Raw genomic sequence first — 20,424 nt, forward strand, 5'->3', positions numbered from 1 at the left:
TAGGCCAAATGGAAGAGCAACAAATTAGTAATGCTTGTATAGAAAAGAAAATCTGAACAAAAGGCAGAATAGTCCTTATAGTCACCATCTTGAAAGTTGGTACTCTTATATAAACGATTCAAAATTTTCAGATCCAGATCTGGGTCTGAATGAATTTTCCTTCTTTGGGACAATGAATAGATTTGAATAAAACCCCAGACCTTGTTCCTGAAAAGGAAAACTCTAGGTCTGAAACACACTTCAGGAAAGCCTGAGCTTTTACTGGATTTGCTGGGATGCGTGAGAGAAAAAAATCTTACTCTGAATTCTATTCGATACCCTTGAGAGATTCTCTGAATCCATTGATTTTGGACAGATTTTATCCAAATATCCTTGAAAAACCTTAATCTGCCCCCTACGAGCTGAGCTGGAATGAGGGCTGCACCTTCATGCTGGCTTTGGTTTCTTAAATGGCTTGGATTTATTCCAATTTGAGGAAGGCTTCCAATTCCAGATTCCTTGGAGGAAGGGTTAGATTTTTGTTCCTTATTCTGACGAAAGGAATGAAAACTGTTAGAAGCCTTAGATTTACCCTTAGGTTTTTTATCCTGAGGCAGAAAAACTCCCTTTCCCCCAGTAACAGTTGAAATAATAGAATCCAACTGAGAAACAAATAAATTATTACCTTGGAAAGAAAGAGATAGTAATCCAGACTTAGATGTCATATCAGCATTCCAAGATTTAAGCCACAAAGCTCTTTTAGCTAAAATAGCTAAAGACATGGATCTAACATCAATTTTGATAATATCAAAAAATGGCATCACAAATAAAATGATTAGCATATTGCAGTAAGCGAATAATGCTATATATGTCAGAATCCAATTCTTGTTGCGCTAAATTCTTCAATCAAAAAGTTGATGCAGCCACAACATCAGCCAAAGAAATTGCAGGTCTGAGAAGATGACCTGAATATAAATAGGCTTTCCTTAGATAAGATTCAAGCTTCCTATCTAAAGGATCCTTAAAGGAAGTACTATCTTCCATAGGAATAGTGGTACGTTTAGCAAGAGTAGAAATAGCCCCATCAACTTTGGGGACTTTTTCCCAAAACTCTATAGAAATTGCTGGTAAAGGATACAATTTTTTTTTTTAAACCTTGAAGATATAAAAGAAGTACCTGACTTATTCCATTCCTTAGAAATAATATCAGAAATAGCATCAGGAATAGGAAAAACCTATGGAGTAAAAACAGGAGGTTTAAAAACAGCATTTAAGCGTTTATTAGACTTAACGTCAAGAGGACTGGTTTCCTCAATATCCAAAGTAATTAACACTTCTTTTAATAAAGAACGCATATACTCTATTTTAAATAAATAAGTAGATTTGTCAGTGTCAATATCTGAGGAAGGATCTTCTGTATCAAATAGATCCTCATCAGAGGAGGATAAATTATTATGCTGTCTGTCATTTGAAATTTCATCAACTGAATGAGAAGTTTTAAAAGACCTTTTACGTGTATTAGAAGGTGGAAATGCAGACAAAGCCTACTGAATAGAATCAGTAACAAATTCCTTAAAATTCATAGGTATATCATGTACATTAGAAGTTGAAGGAACTGCAACTGGCAATGTACTATTACTGATGGACACAATATCTGCATGTAAAAGTTTATCATGACAACTATTACAAATGACATTCGGAGATAGAATTTCCACAATCTTACAACAAATGCACTTAGCTTTGGTAGAACCGATGTCAGGCAGCAAAGTTCCAACAGATACTTCTGAGGCAGGATCAGATTGAGACATCTTGCAAAATGTAGAAGAAAAAACAACATATAAAGCAAAATGATCAGTTTCCTTATATGACAGTTTCAGGAATGGGAAAAAATGCAAATAGCATAGCCCTCTGACAGAAAAAGGCAAGAGGCAAACATCAATGGGGTATTAAATTAATGAAAAATTTGGCGCTAAGTATGACGCACAACGTAAGTGAAAAATTTTTGGAGCCGGAAATGACACACTTGCGTCACTAACGACGCAACCGTGTGTAAGGCTTCGGCGTCAACTACGACACCAGAAATGACGAAGTTGCGTCAACGGACGTACTTTTCGCGCCAAAAATTTGATAATAAAGGGACACTGTAGTCTGAAGAAAATGTATCATACAATAATAATAAGTACCGAAATAAATACATTTATAATGCTCTTCATGTTTCAAATACTTATCGTTTATCAGATATTGGTCCCCAAATTTGTTATCCTTTCCAAACCAACTCCGTTGCTAGCCATGACCGTTTTCCAATCCGTGCTGAGAACACAGGTTCCAAGATGGTAAGCGTTAACCGATATGCGCAATATACCGCAACGCTATTGAATACGTCACTCTCTTCAGATCGATTCAGGAATATTAGTCAGTTTGGATTCATAAGGATCAATTATGCACACGCTACAGAAAAAATCAAATTGCGTATGCGCAATGCTACACAATAGACCTTTAATATATGCGAAAAGTAAACGTCTGATTAGTTGATGTTTTGGGACATGTACTGCCCATTTTGGAGGGCGGGATAGAATGACGTCATAAAATAATAAAAATTATTGGCGTTATGCAGCTTCGTTTTTGGATTACAGTAGGTCAATTTAATTTTATATATATATATATATATATATATATATATATATATATATATATATATATATATATATATATATATATATATTTCTAAATGTGGGTTTAGTTCGGGAATAAAAAATGAAAATTTAGTAATCCTTTCAGAGTAAATTAGAAAGTTGCTTAAAATTGCATGCTCTATCTAAATCATGAAAGAAAAAAATTGGGTTTAGTGTCCCTTTAAGGGGAAAACTATTTTACATTAGACTTTCTATTTTATCTAACTCTGAAAAACTGTGAGTTTTCCAATTCCTGTTAAAAGGGGAAGTGCAGACTCCAGAGACATAAAAGTGCAAAAAAAGAAAATACTCTAATAAGTTAAGCATTTTATTATTTCACTGTTAATCGCATATAACTGCATGTTAAACCTCTGCAAAGGAATTTAAAGGCACATGAAACACAACATTTTCCTTTATCAAATTTACTTTATTCCTTTGGTATCCTTTGTTAAAGGAGCAGCAGTTTGGGAGTGCCCCCACTAGGCCATCAATGATTCCTGCCTTGTAGAGGGACTGCCGAAAACCACTTCTGATCAGCGATCCCCTTGCTTGAAACACGTGCACAAAAGCTGTGATACCTATGACGAGAATAGCTATTCATGCACAACAAAGTGGTTAAAATGAAATTTATGCTTACCTGATAAATTTCTTTCTTTCTTGACACGTGAGTCCAAGGATCATCTCTAATTACTATTGGGAATATCCAGCAGGAGGCTGCAAAGAGCACCACAAAGCTGTTAAATATCACCTCCCTTCCCCCCAACCCCGAAGTAAAAGGAGAGAAAGGAAGGGACAAGGTGCAGAGGTGCCTGAGGTTTATAACACGTAAAAATGTCTAAAGAAACAGGGCGGGCCATGGACTCGCCGTGTCAAGAAATAAATAAATTTATCAGGTAAGCATAAATTTTGTTTTATTTCTAATGACACAGTGAGTTCACGGATCATCTCTAATTACTATTGGGAATCAATACCCAGGCTAGAGGACACAGATGATAAGGGAGAAACAAGACAGGGAACCTAAACGAAAGGCAACACACTGCTTGAAGAACCTTTCTCCCAAAAGAAGCCTCAGCCGAGGCAAAAGTATCAAATTTATAGAATCCATAGATTTCCTCTTGCACTTTCCCTGCAACATTGGAAAGGCAGACAACACATCAGATACCGCAGAAGACATGAGGGTAGCGATGTCTTTCAACGTAGGGGACACTTGAGGAGAAAGCTGCGGCATATCTTGAACATTGTCAGAAGACCCCTGAACAGCATCCGCCTTAGACAATGTTGGCTCAGAAAAAAAGTCTATCCCTGTAATTTCATGTTCTCTCAATACTACATGAGGAACAGAAAGGGATTGGTGGTTCCACGTCCGCATCAAAACATAAACAAGTAACATTTTGCAGGGCCGCTTGGTCTATCTTTACTCAGAATTGAACAAATTAGAAATAAATATACTTATATTTTAATCTGAAATTAACACACAAAAATCAATACTGTCCCTTTAAATGTTAAAACCTAACTGCTTTATTTTTTATGCAAAAAAAAGGAATAAACGGTCACAAACCTTTGCTGAGGTGCCTACCTGCCTTGCTGACCCAGAGGCAGAACTTTTCTTTACTTTCTGCGATGAGATTTTTTTTAGTGAAAATTTTTCTGTAGGTCATTTTTAAATAAAATTCAATTTTAAATTAGACAGTTACACTAAGGCACCAGTTCAATTGCAATGTGTTGGTTAACTGAAGAGTAAAGCAATTTTTTATGTTTTATAATCTAGTGCAGTAGTTGAAAATTGCATTGCAAGTTAGCTGCATACAAAAATCTATTTCCTTTTCTCTTGGTCTAACATAGAAATGTAGTAATAAAAAGATGCAGTGCTCTTACATTCAGTATAAAGAGCTTTGCAGACTGGGAAAGGCTAAGGGGTGGGTTTGAAAAAATCTTGGAGAGCCAGTCAACAAGCAATGCGCTGCTGCTTTGCAGCGCTACTGCACATTTGACTGCTCACTTCAAACAGCACTTTGCCCTGGATGCACTGTGTTAAGGAAAATTTACACAGTGCAGCCAGAGCACAGTTCTGTTTGAAGAGAACTGTATAATGTGGAGCAGCACTACAAAGTTCAAGCGCTAACAGTTCCTGCATGAGTCCTGTTCTTTCTGCAGACATGCTGCATTTTCTGTGATGACATCTCACATCACTGTATGTTCTGCCTTGGGGCTTGCTGATACCGGAGACAAAATCCTACTAGAAGAATTCCGGACTCAACTCAGAGCACTGTAACCGTAGAACTGCTTACAAAGCTGCAAGGTTGCAACAAGAATGTCTCCACTCCAGAACACAGGAAGTGAAGGAGAAAAGGTGTGCAACAGAAACCTTGCTGCCTCAGCAAGCCCCGCCCATATCAAAATTAACCTCCCGGCCGGCATAATTGTACTCTGAACTAAAGCAAGTGAAAACACACCACACATAACTGAGCCTATGTCTCCTCGTCCTTTTTTACATTATCCCCTAATTCAATAGGAGAATATCTCTGGTGTCCCATCCAAATGAAGTGTTAAAATGCTATATTTATCCTAGACTGCTCAGAAAAATAAAATCAGCACTTACCTCCATGTAATCTGCCAGGCAGCAGGGCAGCTCACTAGGTTTGAGAGGCATGTCCTTTCACATGGACCTGTGAAAAAAGACAAAGACTGAGTAATCTTACTCAGGATTTTAAGTTAGGGCAGCAATAACTACTTGGGAGGAGCAGTGAGGATTATACCCCTTCAGTTCCCAACTGCTTAAAAGCTACCACTGCTCTACTGAAGAGACTGACATGGGATATGGCTACTCCCCAGGATAAAGCAGAACAAACTTGCACTGCTGAAACATAATAAAATCTTGATTAAAGAATGTTCTTCTAGACACCTAAACTTAACCACCTCCTTGTTCATAACGTAGGCAATGAGAATGACTGGGGATGGAGGGTAGGGAGGTGATATTTAACAGCTTTGCTGTGGTGCTCTTTGCCGTCTGCTGCTGGGCATGAGTGATATTCCCAATAGTAATTAGAGATGATCCGTGGACTCACCGTGTCATTAGAAAAAAAAACAGAATTTATGTTTACCTGATACATTACTTTCTCCAACGGTGTGTCCGGTCCACGGCGTCATCCTTACTTGTGGGATATTCTCTTCCCCAACAGGAAATGGCAAAGAGCCCAGCAAAGCTGGTCACATGATCCCTCCTAGGCTCCGCCTTCCCCAGTCATTCGACCGACGTAAAGGAGGAATATTTGCATAGGAGAAATCATATGATACCGTGGTGACTGTAGTTAAAGAAATTAAATCATCAGACCTGATTAAAAAACCAGGGCGGGCCGTGGACCGGACACACCGTTGGAGAAAGTAATTTATCAGGTAAACATAAATTCTGTTTTCTCCAACATAGGTGTGTCCGGTCCACGGCGTCATCCTTACTTGTGGGAACCAATACCAAAGCTTTAGGACACGGATGAGGGGAGGGAGCAAATCAGGTCACCTAGATGGAAGGCACCACGGTTTGCAAAACCTTTCTCCCAAAAATAGCCTCAGAAGAAGCAAAAGTATCAAATTTGTAAAATTTGGTAAAAGTGTGCAGTGAAGACCAAGTCGCTGCCTTACATATCTGATCAACAGAAGCCTCGTTCTTAAAGGCCCATGTGGAAGCCACGGCCCTAGTGGAATGAGCTGTGATTCTTTCAGGAGGCTGCCGTCCGGCAGTCTCATAAGCCAATCTGATGATGCTTTTAAGCCAAAAAGAGAGAGAGGTAGAAGTTGCTTTTTGACCTCTCCTTTTACCAGAATAAACAACAAACAAGGAAGATGTTTGTCTGAAATCCTTTGTAGCATCTAAATAGAATTTTAGAGCACGAACTACATCCAAATTGTGCAACAAACGTTCCTTCTTTGAAACTGGATTCGGACACAAAGAAGGCACGACTATCTCCTGGTTAATGTTTTTGTTAGAAACAACTTTCGGAAGAAAACCAGGTTTAGTACGCAAAACCACCTTATCTGCATGGAACACCAGATAAGGAGGAGAACACTGCAGAGCAGATAACTCTGAAACTCTTCTAGCAGAAGAAATTGCAACCAAAAACAAAACTTTCCAAGATAATAACTTGATATCAACGGAATGTAGGGGCTCAAACGGAACCCCCTGAAGAACTGAAAGAACTAAATTGAGACTCCAAGGGGGAGTCAAAGGTTTGTAAACAGGCTTGATTCTAACCAGAGCCTGAACAAAAGCCTGAACATCTGGCACAGCCGCCAGCTTTTTGTGAAGTAAAACAGATAAAGCAGAAATCTGTCCCTTCAAAGAACTTGCAGATAATCCTTTCTCCAAACCTTCTTGAAGAAAGGATAGAATCTTAGGAATTTTTATCTTGTTCCATGGTAATCCTTTAGATTCACACCAACAGATATATTTTTTCCATATTTTATGGTAGATTTTTCTAGTTACAGGCTTCCTGGCCTGAACAAGAGTATCAATGACAGAATCTGAGAACCCTCGCTTTGATAAAATCAAGCGTTCAATCTCCAAGCAGTCAGTTGGAGTGAAACCAGATTCGGATGTTCGAACGGACCTTGAACAAGAAGGTCCTGTCTCAAAGGTAGCTTCCATGGTGGAGCCGATGACATATTTACCAGGTCTGCATACCAAGTCCTGCGTGGCCACGCAGGAGCTATCAAGATCACCGATGCCCTCTCCTGATTGATCCTGGCTACCAGCCTGGGGGTGAGAGGAAACGGTGGGAATACATAAGCTAGGTTGAAGGTCCAAGGTGCTACTAGTGCATCTACTAGAGTCGCCTTGGGATCCCTGGATCTGGACCCGTAGCAAGGAACCTTGAAGTTCTGACGAGAGGCCATCAGATCCATGTCTGGAATGCCCCACAATTGAGTTATTTGGGCAAAGATTTCCGGATGGAGTTCCCACTCCCCCGGATGAAATGTCTGACGACTCAGAAAATCCGCTTCCCAATTTTCCACGCCTGGGATGTGGATTGCAGACAAGTGGCAGGAGTGAGTCTCCGCCCATTGAATGATTTTGGTCACTTCTTCCATCGCCAGGGAACTCCTTGTTCCCCCCTGATGGTTGATATACGCAACAGTCGTCATGTTGTCTGATTGAAACCGTACGAATTTGGCCTTTGCTAGCTGAGGCCAAGCCTTGAGAGCATTGAATATCGCTCTCAGTTCCAGAATGTTTATCGGGAGAAGAGATTCTTCCCGAGACCAAAGACCCTGAGCTTTCAGGGGTTCCCAGACCGCGCCCCAGCCTACCAGACTGGCGTCGGTCGTGACAATGACCCACTCTGGTCTGCGGAAGCTCATCCCCTGTGACAGGTTGTCCAGGGTTAGCCACCAACGGAGTGAATCTCTGGTCCTCTGATCTACTTGTATCGTCGGAGACAAGTCTGTATAATCCCCATTCCACTGACTGAGCATGCACAGTTGTAATGGTCTCAGATGAATTCGCGCAAAAGGAACTATGTCCATTGCCGCGACCATCAAACCTACTACTTCCATGCACTGTGCTATGGAAGGAAGAAGAACAGAATGAAGTACTTGACAAGAGCTTAGAAGTTTTGATTTTCTGGCTTCTGTCAGAAAAATCCTCATTTCTAAGGAGTCTATTATTGTTCCCAAGAAGGGAACTCTTGTTGACGGAGAAAGAGAACTTTTTTCTACGTTCACTTTCCACCCGTGAGATCTGAGAAAGGCCAGGACAATGTCCGTATGAGCCTTTGCTTGTGGTAGGGACGACGCTTGAATCAGTATGTCGTCCAAGTAAGGTACTACTGCAATGCCCCTTGGTCGTAGCACCGCTAGAAGGGACCCTAGTACCTTTGTGAAAATTCTTGGAGCAGTGGCTAATCCGAATGGAAGTGCCACAAACTGGTAATGCTTGTCCAGAAAGGCGAACCTTAGGAACCGATGATGTTCCTTGTGGATAGGAATATGTAGATACGCATCCTTTAAATTCACTGTGGTCATGAATTGACCTTCCTGGATGGAAGGAAGAATTGTCCGAATGGTTTCCATTTTGAACGATGGAACCTTGAGAAACTTGTTTAGGATCTTGAGATCTAAGATTGGTCTGAATGTTCCCTCTTTTTTGGGAACTATGAACAGATTGGAGTAGAATCCCATCCCTTGTTCTCCTAATGGAACAGGATGAATCACTCCCATTTTTAACAGGTCTTCTACACAATGTAAGAATCCCTGTCTTTATGTGGTCTGAAGACAATTGAGACCTGTGGAACCTCCCCCTTGGGGGAAGCTCCTTGAATTCCAGAAGATAACCTTGGGAGACTATTTCTAGCGCCCAAGGATCCGGAACATCTCTTGCCCAAGCCTGAGCGAAGAGAGAAAGTCTGCCCCCCACCAGATCCGGTCCCGGATCGGGGGCCAACATCTCATGCTGTCTTGGTAGCAGTGGCAGGTTTCTTGGCCTGCTTACCTTTGTTCCAGCCTTGCATTGGCCTCCAGGCTGGCTTGGTTTGAGAAGTATTACCCTCTTGCTTAGAGGATGTAGCACTTGGGGCTGGTCCGTTTCTGCGAAAGGGACGAAAATTTGGTTTATTTTTAGCCTTGAAAGACCTATCCTGAGGAAGGGCGTGGCCCTTACCCCCAGTGATATCAGAAATAATCTCTTTCAAGTCAGGGCCAAACAGCGTTTTCCCCTTGAAAGGTATGTTAAGCAATTTGTTCTTGGAAGACGCATCCGCTGACCAAGATTTTAGCCAAAGCGCTCTGCGCGCCACAATAGCAAACCCTGAATTTTTCGCCGCTAATCTAGCCAATTGCAAAGTGGCGTCTAAAGTAAAAGAGTTAGCCAATTTGAGAGCATGAATTGTGTCCATAATCTCCTCATAAGAAGAATCTTTATTGAGCGACTTTTCTAGTTCATCGAACCAGAAACACGCTGCTGTAGTGACAGGAACAATGCATGAAATTGGTTGTAGAAGGTAACCTTGCTGAACAAACATCTTTTTAAGCAAACCCTCTAATTTTTTATCCATAGGATCTTTGAAAGCACAACTATCTTCTATAGGGATAGTAGTGCGTTTGTTTAGAGTAGAAACCGCCCCCTCGACCTTGGGGACTGTCTGCCATAAGTTCTTTCTGGGGTCGACCATAGGAAACAATTTCTTAAATATAGGGGGAGGGACAAAAGGTATGCCGGGCCTTTCCCATTCTTTGTTTACAATGTCCGCCACCCGCTTGGGTATAGGAAAAGCTTCGGGGGGCCCCGGGACCTCTAGGAACTTGTCCATCTTACATAATTTCTCTGGAATGACCAAATTCTCACAATCATCCAGAGTAGATAACACCTCCTTAAGCAGAGCGCGGAGATGTTCCAATTTAAATTTGAATGTAATCACATCAGGTTCAGCTTGTTGAGAAATTTTCCCTGAATCTGAAATTTCTCCCTCAGACAAAACCTCCCTGGCCCCCTCAGACTGGTGTAGGGGCATTTCAGAACCATTATCATCAGCGTCCTCATGCTCTTCAGTATTTTCTAAAACAGAGCAGTCGCGCTTTCGCTGATAAGTGGGCATTTTGGCTAAAATGTTTTTGATAGAATTATCCATTACAGCCGTTAATTGTTGCATAGTAAGGAGTATTGGCGCACTAGATGTACTAGGGGCCTCCTGTGTGGGCAAGACTGGCGTAGATGAAGGAGGGGATGATGCAGTACCATGCTTACTCCCCTCACTTGAGGAATCATCTTGGGCATCATTTTCTCTAAATTTTGTGTCACATAAATCACATCTATTTAAATGAGAAGGAACCTTGGCTTCCTCACATACAGAACATAGTCTATCTGATAGTTCAGACATGTTAAACAGGCATAAACTTGATAACAAAGTACAAAAAACGTTTTAAAATAAAACCGTTACTGTCACTTTAAATTTTAAACTGAACACACTTTATTACTGAAAATGTGAAAAAGTATGAAGGAATTGTTCAAAATTCACCAAAATTTCACCACAGTGTCTTAAAGCATTAAAAGTATTGCACACCAAATTTGAGCTTTAACTCTTAAAATAACGGAACCGGAGCCGTTTTTATATTTAACCCCTATACAGTCCCTGGTATCTGCTTTGCTGAGACCCAACCAAGCCCAAAGGGGAATACGATACCAAATGACGCCTTCAGTAAGCTTTTTCTATGTATCTGAGCTCCTCACACATGCATCTGCATGCCTTGCTTCCCAAAAACAACTGCGCAATAGAGGCGCGAAAATGAGGCTCTGCCTATGATTAGAGAAGGCCCCCAGTGAAAAAGGTGTCCAATACAGTGCCTGCCGGTTATTTTACATAATTCCCAAGAATAAAATAACTCCTCAAAGCTATGAAGTATTAAAAATGCTTATAAATCAATCGTTTTAGCCCAGAAAAATGTCTACCAGTCTTTAAAGCCCTTGTGAAGCCCTTTATTCTCATTTAATAAAAATGGCTTACCGGATCCCATAGGGAAAATGACAGCTTCCAGCATTACCACGTCTTGTTAGAAATGTGTCATACCTCAAGCAGCAAAAGTCTGCTCACTGTTTCCCCCAACTGAAGTTAATTCCTCTCAACAGTCCTGTGTGGAAACAGCCATCGATTTTAGTAACGGTTGCTAAAATCTTTTTCCTCTTACAAACAGAAATCTTCATCTCTTTTCTGTTTCAGAGTAAATAGTACATACCAGCACTATTTTAAAATAAACTCTTGATTGAAGAATAAAAACTACATTTAAACACCAAAAAACTCTAAGCCATCTCCGTGGAGATGTTGCCTGTACAACGGCAAAGAGAATGACTGGGGAAGGCGGAGCCTAGGAGGGATCATGTGACCAGCTTTGCTGGGCTCTTTGCCGTTTCCTGTTGGGGAAGAGAATATCCCACAAGTAAAGATGACGCCGTGGACCGGACACACCTATGTTGGAGAAATACTGTTTTTTAGAAAAACAATGTATATTTATTTTGATCTATATCTTGGAATGTACCTCCGTAAATAAATGTTCTTTTTTTGTACCTCGCTTCAGAGAGGCAGAAGACACTTAAAGGGACAGTCAAACATAAAACTTTCAAGTTTCAAATAGGGCATGTAATTTGAAACAACTTTCCAATTTACTTTTATCACCAATTTTGCTTTGTTCTCTTGGTATTCTTAGTTTAAAGCTAAACCTAGGTAGGCTCATATGATAATTTCTAAGCCATTGAAGGCCGCCTCTTATCACATGCTTTTTTTTTTGCTTTTCACAACAGGGGAGAGCAAGTTCATGTGAGCCATATAGATAACATTGTGATCAAGCCCGTGGCTTGTGGCAGACACTGCACTAATTGGCTAAATTGAAATTTAATAGATAATAAATAAAATGTCATGTGATCAGGGGGCTGTCAGAAGTTGCTTAGACACAAGTTAATCACAAAGGTAAAAAGTATATTAATATAACTGTTGACTGTCCCTTTAAGTAAGCTACTGTTTACTTAAACCTGTTGCATGCTGCACAGTGATTGTTTAGATAACCGAGGAAAGACATTTACATCTGGCCTCTGACTGGTCACAACAAAGAAGACTAGGTAAGAATTCAAGAAAATCCCTGGAAATATGACTTTAAATGGAAATTGATTACCTTAGGGCTTTGTGATAGCATCAGGACTTCTACTCGTCCACGTACATCAGGCGTGATCTCCACCTCCAAATATTTCTTCTCTTTGTTATACTGCGCAGAGTAGGACAGAATACAAATCTATTGGTCATCTCTTATTTTACATAATGTTATGGTAAAAGGACAAACTATTCAGATTAAATAGGTTAATCAGATATATGCAACAATTTGTCAGGTATATCGACAGATGTTGCTTTGCAAAAAAATAAAAATAAATCAATCTATCTATCTATCTATCTATCTATCTATCTATATATATATATATATATATATAATTTTAAAAATGTATTTAAAGATTTAACTCATTAAAGGGATAGTCTAGTCAACAATAAACTTTCATGATTCAGGTAGAGCATTAGATTTTAAGCAACTTTCTAATTTACTCCTATTATCAATTTTTCTTTGTTCTCATGCTATCTTGATTTGAAAAAGCAGTACTGTAAGCTTTAGAGCCAGCCCATTTTTTAGTTCAGCACCTGGGTAGCACTTGCTGATTTGTGGCTAAATGTAGCAAACCAATTAGCAAGCACTATCCAGGTGCTGAACTAAAAATGGGCCGGCTCCTAACCTTTTATTACTGCTTTTTCAAATCAAGATAACATGAGAACAAAGAAAAATCGATAAAAGGAGTAAATTAGAAAGTTGCTTAAAATAGCATGCACTATCTGAATCATGAAAGTTTAATTTTGACTATACTATCCCATTAAGAAAACCCCTGCTTTAGATAGATGATAGACAGACAGATAGATTAAGGAACACAATGCTTTGAGCTTTGTTTTTATCGAACAGGAATACTGACAGGTCAAGGCTAGGGGTGAAGTAAGTAGTAACATTAGTGCCCAAAGTTATCAGATATGCAAATTAACAGTTTATTAACACATGCAGAACACACAAGATCATCATACAAACTACAATGCCTAAAAGGAAATTAAACATACATGATTAGGAGTATAAAATAAATAAAAAGATTGAATTTACCTCTATTATCAAATGTACTTTGTTCTATTAGTATCCTTTGCTGAATAGCATACCTAGGTAGTCTCTGGCACGTGCACATCTTCAGCACTATATGATAGCAGTGTTTTCAAGAATGTTTAACATTGCAAACACTACTGCCATACAATGCCGAATAGGTGTACACTACTGAGCCTACCTAGGTATGCTCTTAGACAAAGTATACCAAGAAAACAAAAATTTCATAACCAAAGTTTGTATTTGCTTTTTTGTTTTTTTAATTGCATGCTCTCTCTGAATCGTGAAAGTTTAATTTTGACTTTCACGTCAATTTTAAACATGGGAATATTTACATTACGGATACCCAGATTCTACAGAGAGTGGATGAACAAACACACATTACCTTACAAGTTCCTACAGCTTATATAACCTTTTCAAGTTGTAATTGCTGCTCTTTTATCTGCATTATATATATATATATATGTTTTACTGCAATTTTCCTCTGCCCAGAAAGCCGGGTCTAATTAATAAAAAATAATAATTAATAATAATATCTTGTCTTTATCTATGTGATGTTCAAACCTTGTCAATACTTGTGATACTTCCTAAATGTATAATTTCACTAACGGTATAACCCCAGCTTCCCCCAAATTATATTGTCAGTTTTCTCAACTTATCTCCCCCTGAATCAGATTTTTCCAATTGTCCTTTTCACTGTCTTTGATCATGTAATTATCTAATTTATTGACATCAGCTGAATGCTCTGGCCTATAAATTTAACATCTGTTCACATCTCTTAAGTGATCATCTATAAAAGTGAGGCACTAAGAATTGGGAAAAAGAATTATACAAGGATAGGACAAGGCAAGTTCTGTTGTAATTCTGTGTTTTATCCACGGTTTGACTATTTTGTAAAAATGCTCAATATCTTTATATTCCTTTTTGCCACCTTTTGTCTCTACAACAAACTTTACTCAATTACTCCTTCCCCCTCACCACCTGCACTGCTCATTAGCCCATCTCTCTTAACCTCACCTTACTTTTGTATTCACAAACTTCACACATTCCTAAAGACTCTCTCTCCCCCTCGCACCTCATTCCAAAAACATTACTCATTACTGCAAATATGCATCTCATGTCACTCTACCTCTTGCTCATACTAGCTGCTGGTGACATCTCTCCTAATCCTGGTCCCTCACACCCATGTGTGCCTTTCAATAGACTTCAAAAACAAAACTCTGGCAACCTTTAATCTCATTCCTCTTGCATCCAAAGCCTGCATCCCCTTCACTTGTGCACTCTGGAACTCTCGCTCTTTATTTCAGACACTCTCAATCTTCTGGCTCTCACAGAAACCTGGCTCTCTCCTTCAGACACAGCTTCCGCCTCTGCACTGTCACATGGGGGTCTTCACTTTAGCCACACTCCTAGGTCTGATAACAAATACAGTCCTCTTCCCTCACATTTTCTTCATTCGAAACACACACTTCCTTACACGTCTCTTCATCTGCTGCACCTCTGTCAATCCCTTCACTGGCTTCCTCTTGCCTCCAGGCTTAAACACAAAATTCTCACTGACATACAAAAGCCCTCAACTGCACTGCTCCCCCCTATATCTCAGACCTCGTCTCCAGATACTCTCCCTACCGTCCCTTTCGCTCTGCTCATGATCTCCTACTCTTGTTACCTCCTCACATTCACGCTTACAGGACTTCTCTAGACTGGCTCCCATCTTGTGGAACTCTCTGCCTCGCTCCACAAGACTCTCCCCTAGTTTTGAAAGCTTAAACCGCTCCCTAAAGACTGTACTGTTCAGAGATGCATACAACCTACACTAACCTTTCCTAACTCCACTGCTATCCCCTTGAACCCCTAAGCATGTAAGCCTATGAGCCCAGCTGTTTGTAGATCACCTGCATAAGAGCCGATTACAACAGTGCAACTCTTGGCAGGGACCTCTACCCATTTGACCCCCTATAAATGTTACATTGTATACTGCCTAAGTTTATAGCGCTGCAGAATCTGTTGGCGCTCTACAAATACCTGATAAAGATAATAATAATAATAATAATAATGTAATAAAATATTTTTCCTATTTCATAGTCACTACAAAACAAGAGACGTAAGAAGTGCATTTTACGTTAATATACAGGTTATGAGTCTGAACACATTTAACAGGCGATTTACCTTCTCTACAAAGCAGGTAATTCTTTGACCTGCAGTAAACGATTTCTCATGGACCAATCGTGGCAGTTTGTTTTCAGTGTTCATTAAACTGCAAAAGAAGAAAATCAATTTTTTGTCAATTTGCTTAGTGTCATTTAACCTTATCTATCATTGTTCCCATTCCAAGGCCAATGCAAACTACTAATCCAAGATAGTCTTTTAAATTGGTAAAGACTCTCTAAGACAGTGGATTCCAAAGTGGGCAGTACTGAGTGGGGCACTGATAGGCATGAAGGATGGACGGGGCACTGGGATTACCATAGGGGGACACTAGCAGGTAAGGAGTGGAAGAGAATGCTAATGGGAACCCTCAAACTCAGTGATCATAATCAACTGACCTTTAATATAGAATATCTAAAGCAAAACCACTTTCTTGGTTTGTATTTGACACTTTATCGCACTCTGCTTTTAAGGCTTTTCCTTTTATAATTTAGGTTTATCCTCAACATACGCTCTGACTGCAATAGATTGCAGCCTCTTGTGCAGAAGGTTTACATTTTGTTTTACCAGTGCTGTATATTCGCACATTTTTTTTTTTAACTGCAAAGTTTGGAATTATTGTGTAGTAGCAAGAAACATAGCAAAAGGCCTGTTGTGCATGTCCAAGAAGCTTTGCATGCAGTCCGACAACTTTTTTTTTTTTTTTTAGTCTTCTGTCACCAGAAATAAACTGTGAAGTGTACACTAAAAGTAGATTTTCCACAAGGTTTATTGGTGCAACTGTACAACTGTGCTCCATAGATATCAACTCCAGATTTCTAAACGTGGTGATTTAAGACTCCTATTAAGTGGCATAAAACCAGACACTGGTATCACTTCATCAGGCTTATCCATCTAACAAATGTTTGAATAGGGAATTACTAAATGTGGTGTATAAGACTCTTGTATAGTGACTAACTTTAAAAATCTTGTAATGCAATATCAAGATAATACAATTTTATTTAAAGAAACAAAAAAATATTTTAAATTTGAATCAATATTTTTTACGGGTAAGCTATGGGGGGCGCACACTGGGTTTATGGAAGCAAGGGGGTAGTGGCTGGAAAAACAGTTTGGGAACCAGTGTTCTAACATATCAAAATATCAATGCCACAACACATTTTGGAAAATGAATTATTTTGTTGTTGCTATTCTCTATCCCACATATTGTAAATTACATGGAAGTAACACAAATGTATACAAAACAAAAATGATAGATTAACAAGAATTTATATACAAGGAAAAAAAAAAATGTGTATTTTTTTCCATCTCTAATGGCAGAAATGACCACATTCTTGATTCGAGATATTCTTACCTAGGAAGTATGCTAAGCTCTGGAACAGTCTTCTTAAAATCTGGATGCGTTATAGGCAGGAACCTTTAAAACACAAAAAATCTGGATAAATCTTGGCCCATGTGTAGAGGATTTTTCTCTTACATTTGGGCAGATTGAACATTTTCCAAAATAGGCGCAAAAGTATAAAATAATTCCATGACCAATATTTTATCATAGAATAATAATAATAATAATAATGTTACAGACCTGTCCAACCTAAGGACCAAAAAGATGCTTCACAGCTTTTTATGTGGCTTCAGCTTCCCAGTATGACACCGCCCCTAACTATTTGCAATAACTTGAATGCTGGTTTTTGTTTATCCCATTATTGTATAAATGTGTGTTTGGCTCTTGGAAAATACAAAGATCTGTCACTTTTATTAAATAAAAAAATGTAGTTTGTTTATTGAGGAGAATATATTTTTATCTAGATCAAAAATGTCCCCAGGAGAAAATAAAACCTCTAACATGCTAATATTGATAATTAATAAACACCAACAACAGACATTGCACATTACTCGAGATTTATGCTGTTCTTTTAAACAGAAATGCACTTCGAAACTGTATACAGAAAGCCTAAAAAAAGTGAAAATTAGTAAAGGGACATTAAACTAAAAAAATAAAAACACAATTTATGTAAGAGTCCATGAGCTAGTGACATATGGATATACATTCCAACCTGGAGGGGGCAAAGTTTCTCAAACCTCAAAATGCCAATAAAGACACCTCCCACCTCACTCATGAAATATGAGATAAGGAGAGTCACACTGCAAGCCGAGAGTTCCTGAAAATTCCAAGAAAAAAAAAAAGTTAAATCTTATGGAAGGCTCAAACTTAAACACAGGCCTGATACTAATCAGAGTTTAACAAAGTATACATGTCTGGCACATCCGTCAGACACTTGTGTAAAAAACAGATAATGCAAAATCTGACCCCTCAGAAATGACTGGCAAACCTTCCTCCAGACTGACCTGGAGAAAGACAAAACCCCTAGGAATCCTGACCCTACTTCCAAAAGAAGACCATGGATTCACGCCATACCTTATAGTAAAATAAATCAGAAACAGACTTAAGAGCCTGAATCATGGTCACAATGACCGATTCAAAAAGGCCACGCTTAGATAGAAACTAAACAGTCAGTCAATCTCCCAGCAGAAAGCTTCAGAGAAAACGAAGTTTGAATGAAAGAATGGACCCTAAATTAGAGGTCCTTCCTCAAGAACAACCACCAAGGTGGAAGAAATACTCTTCGCCAAGACTGAAAACCAGATCCTTCGACTATGCAGGAACTTTTAAAATACTGATGGCTCACTCCCATTTGAAACTAACAATGACTCTTGGAAAGAGAGCAACCGCCAGGGAATTTAGGAGAGCAGCCTGCTGAACACTTATTCATAAACATGGAAAATTGGCCTACTGCCAACTCCAGAGCCCCCCCATGTGAGGATTACCCTGGAAAACACCTTCGGGAGAGTGCCCACTCCCCGGTATGAAAAGTCTGACTGTTGAAGAAGTCAGCTCCCAGTATACACTCTTGAAAAGTGAATAGTGGATAAAAACTCCAGGTTCCTCCCAGGTGGTAATATAAACCACTGAGATTAATTCACAACTAGAACCTGAAAAACCGGATAAAGATAACTGAGGCCAAGCCATCAGAGCATTGAAGATCGCTCTTTACTCCAAGATGGATATAGGAAAGAGCGAGTTCCTCCCAAGTCCATAGTCTCCAACCTAACAGGATAGCGACCATGACTATTACTCAGGAAGTTCTCCGGAAGCATGTGCCCCGAGACAGACCTCTTGTAAAAACCCAAAGATTCTGGAGAATGCGGGTAACTATCCCGCTACCTCTCGCCAGCAGTGAGCACTCTACCACTAATTCCCCTCTCTGATCAACAGGGAAGAATCTCATGTCGACAGATCCAGATCTGCCCTCCAAGACAGAGCCACAAGATCCTCGATCCACTATCTGAACATGCATAACCGCAGACTTTTTTTATAAGTTGTTAACCCAGAATAGGAAAAACAAGACAGAACTTCCAGACAATAACTGCTTACTTAACCATATTGTTACTTAAGCAGTTTTAATGTATATAGGATATTGTCTATAATTCTATCTGAAGACATATCCAACTAAAAAGAAATAAAAAAAAACCAAAAAAAAAACCATATGTGGCCAGTATATGTGCTTCCATCATATACACTTGATTAAAAGGAAGTTCTAGAGCAGTTCCGTGTAATACTAAACTACCGTGGTAAATTACTTTATTTTCACAGGGAGGAGAAAACTCTTGCAAATTCCGACTCTCCGTATCGGAAAACAGAAGCACATATCCTAGACATAAATATTACTAGTGCGCTGACAAAATCAGAGCCTGTCAAAAAAATAACGCTGCTCCGTTCACAGCCGGAGAACGACGCTGGGCAATTGCCGATCAACCTAGCCCAAGATGGCGCCACCCTGAGAAGAAAGAGGCAGGGCTGAATACAACAGAGATGAAGCGTGCATATATCGCGTTTCATACTGTGACCAGGAATAGATGCAAAAAAATTAACAAAGTTGAGAATATACATGTGTCTCCTTACCCATTCAGAACTTTCACTGCCGTGGATTGACATAATAAAAACATTGCATCTACGCTTCACTGGACCATCTCCTAGCAAGGCGTCACAAAAAAGAACGCACTCCTATTAGACTTCTCAGCGGCCACAAGTATATCATAGGCAACATAGGAAAACATTTGTTCCGTGCTAACAAAAAAAAAAAAAAAAAAGAACAAAGCATCATAGCCAAGAGAGTATTATTAAAACTCCTGTCCTAACTAAATCTGAGCCCCAAAGAGAGTTAACTTCCTCCTACCTAGAAGAAGATTAATTCCAAGTCTCCATAACACATGCCAGATTTATGCCTGTCCACTTCCATCAACCATCCTGCTAAGGATTTGAGTCCCAAACTAAGCACAAGCATTCAGACGTTAGAGATACTAACCAGGGTCCCTTAACCCTTTTAGTGCCAGCTTCCTAGCCCCAGAAGACAAAAAGGCACTTACCTGCAATCCAGTCGTCCGGCAGTCAGACAACCTCACAAAGTATGAGAGGATGCCACTACTCCCAGAGACCTGTGAAAAGAGAAAGACAGAGTAAACCTACTCAGGCTTTCTATACCAGGGCAGCAACCTGTGAGGAACTTGTAAAGTGTGCTTACCTTTGTTTTCCCAACTGCTTAAAAGCCACCACTGCCCTGCTAAAGAGACTAACGTGGAGTACGGAAAGACCCAATCTTGAGAGCAAAGATCAGAGCAATCCTACTCTGACTTTCAAAATAACAAAATCTTTATAGAAGTGAAATAAATCCATTTTCTTCAGACACCAAACACTTCACCTCCTCCTTGCACGAGAGGCAAAGAAAATGACTGGGGTTTGTGGGAAGTAATACTGAACAGCTTTGCTGTGGTGCTCTTTGCCTCCCCCTGATGGCCAGGAGTGATATTCCTAGCAGTAACTGATGATCCCGTGGACTCACTGTGTCATTAGAAAGTAATTGATAATAGGAGTAAATTAGAAAGGTGCTTAAAATTGCATGTTCTATCTGAA

At 39.5% G+C, this 20,424-nt stretch overlaps 1 protein-coding gene across 1 annotated transcript in view; it reads right to left on the minus strand.

The window, feature by feature from the left end:
- Positions 1 to 20,424, minus strand: part of PDCD11 (programmed cell death 11) — a gene marked incomplete at its 3' end in the record, with an annotated part of 141,216 nt that overhangs the window by 59,791 nt on the left and 61,001 nt on the right. The window contains 3 exon segments of the mRNA XM_053692449.1: positions 12,300 to 12,389; positions 15,477 to 15,564; positions 16,810 to 16,872. Of these exon segments, the coding sequence (XP_053548424.1) occupies positions 12,300 to 12,389; positions 15,477 to 15,564; positions 16,810 to 16,872 (241 nt within the window).

Source organism: Bombina bombina, chromosome 9, assembly GCF_027579735.1.
Source record: "Bombina bombina isolate aBomBom1 chromosome 9, aBomBom1.pri, whole genome shotgun sequence".
NCBI lineage: Eukaryota > Metazoa > Chordata > Amphibia > Anura > Bombinatoridae > Bombina > Bombina bombina.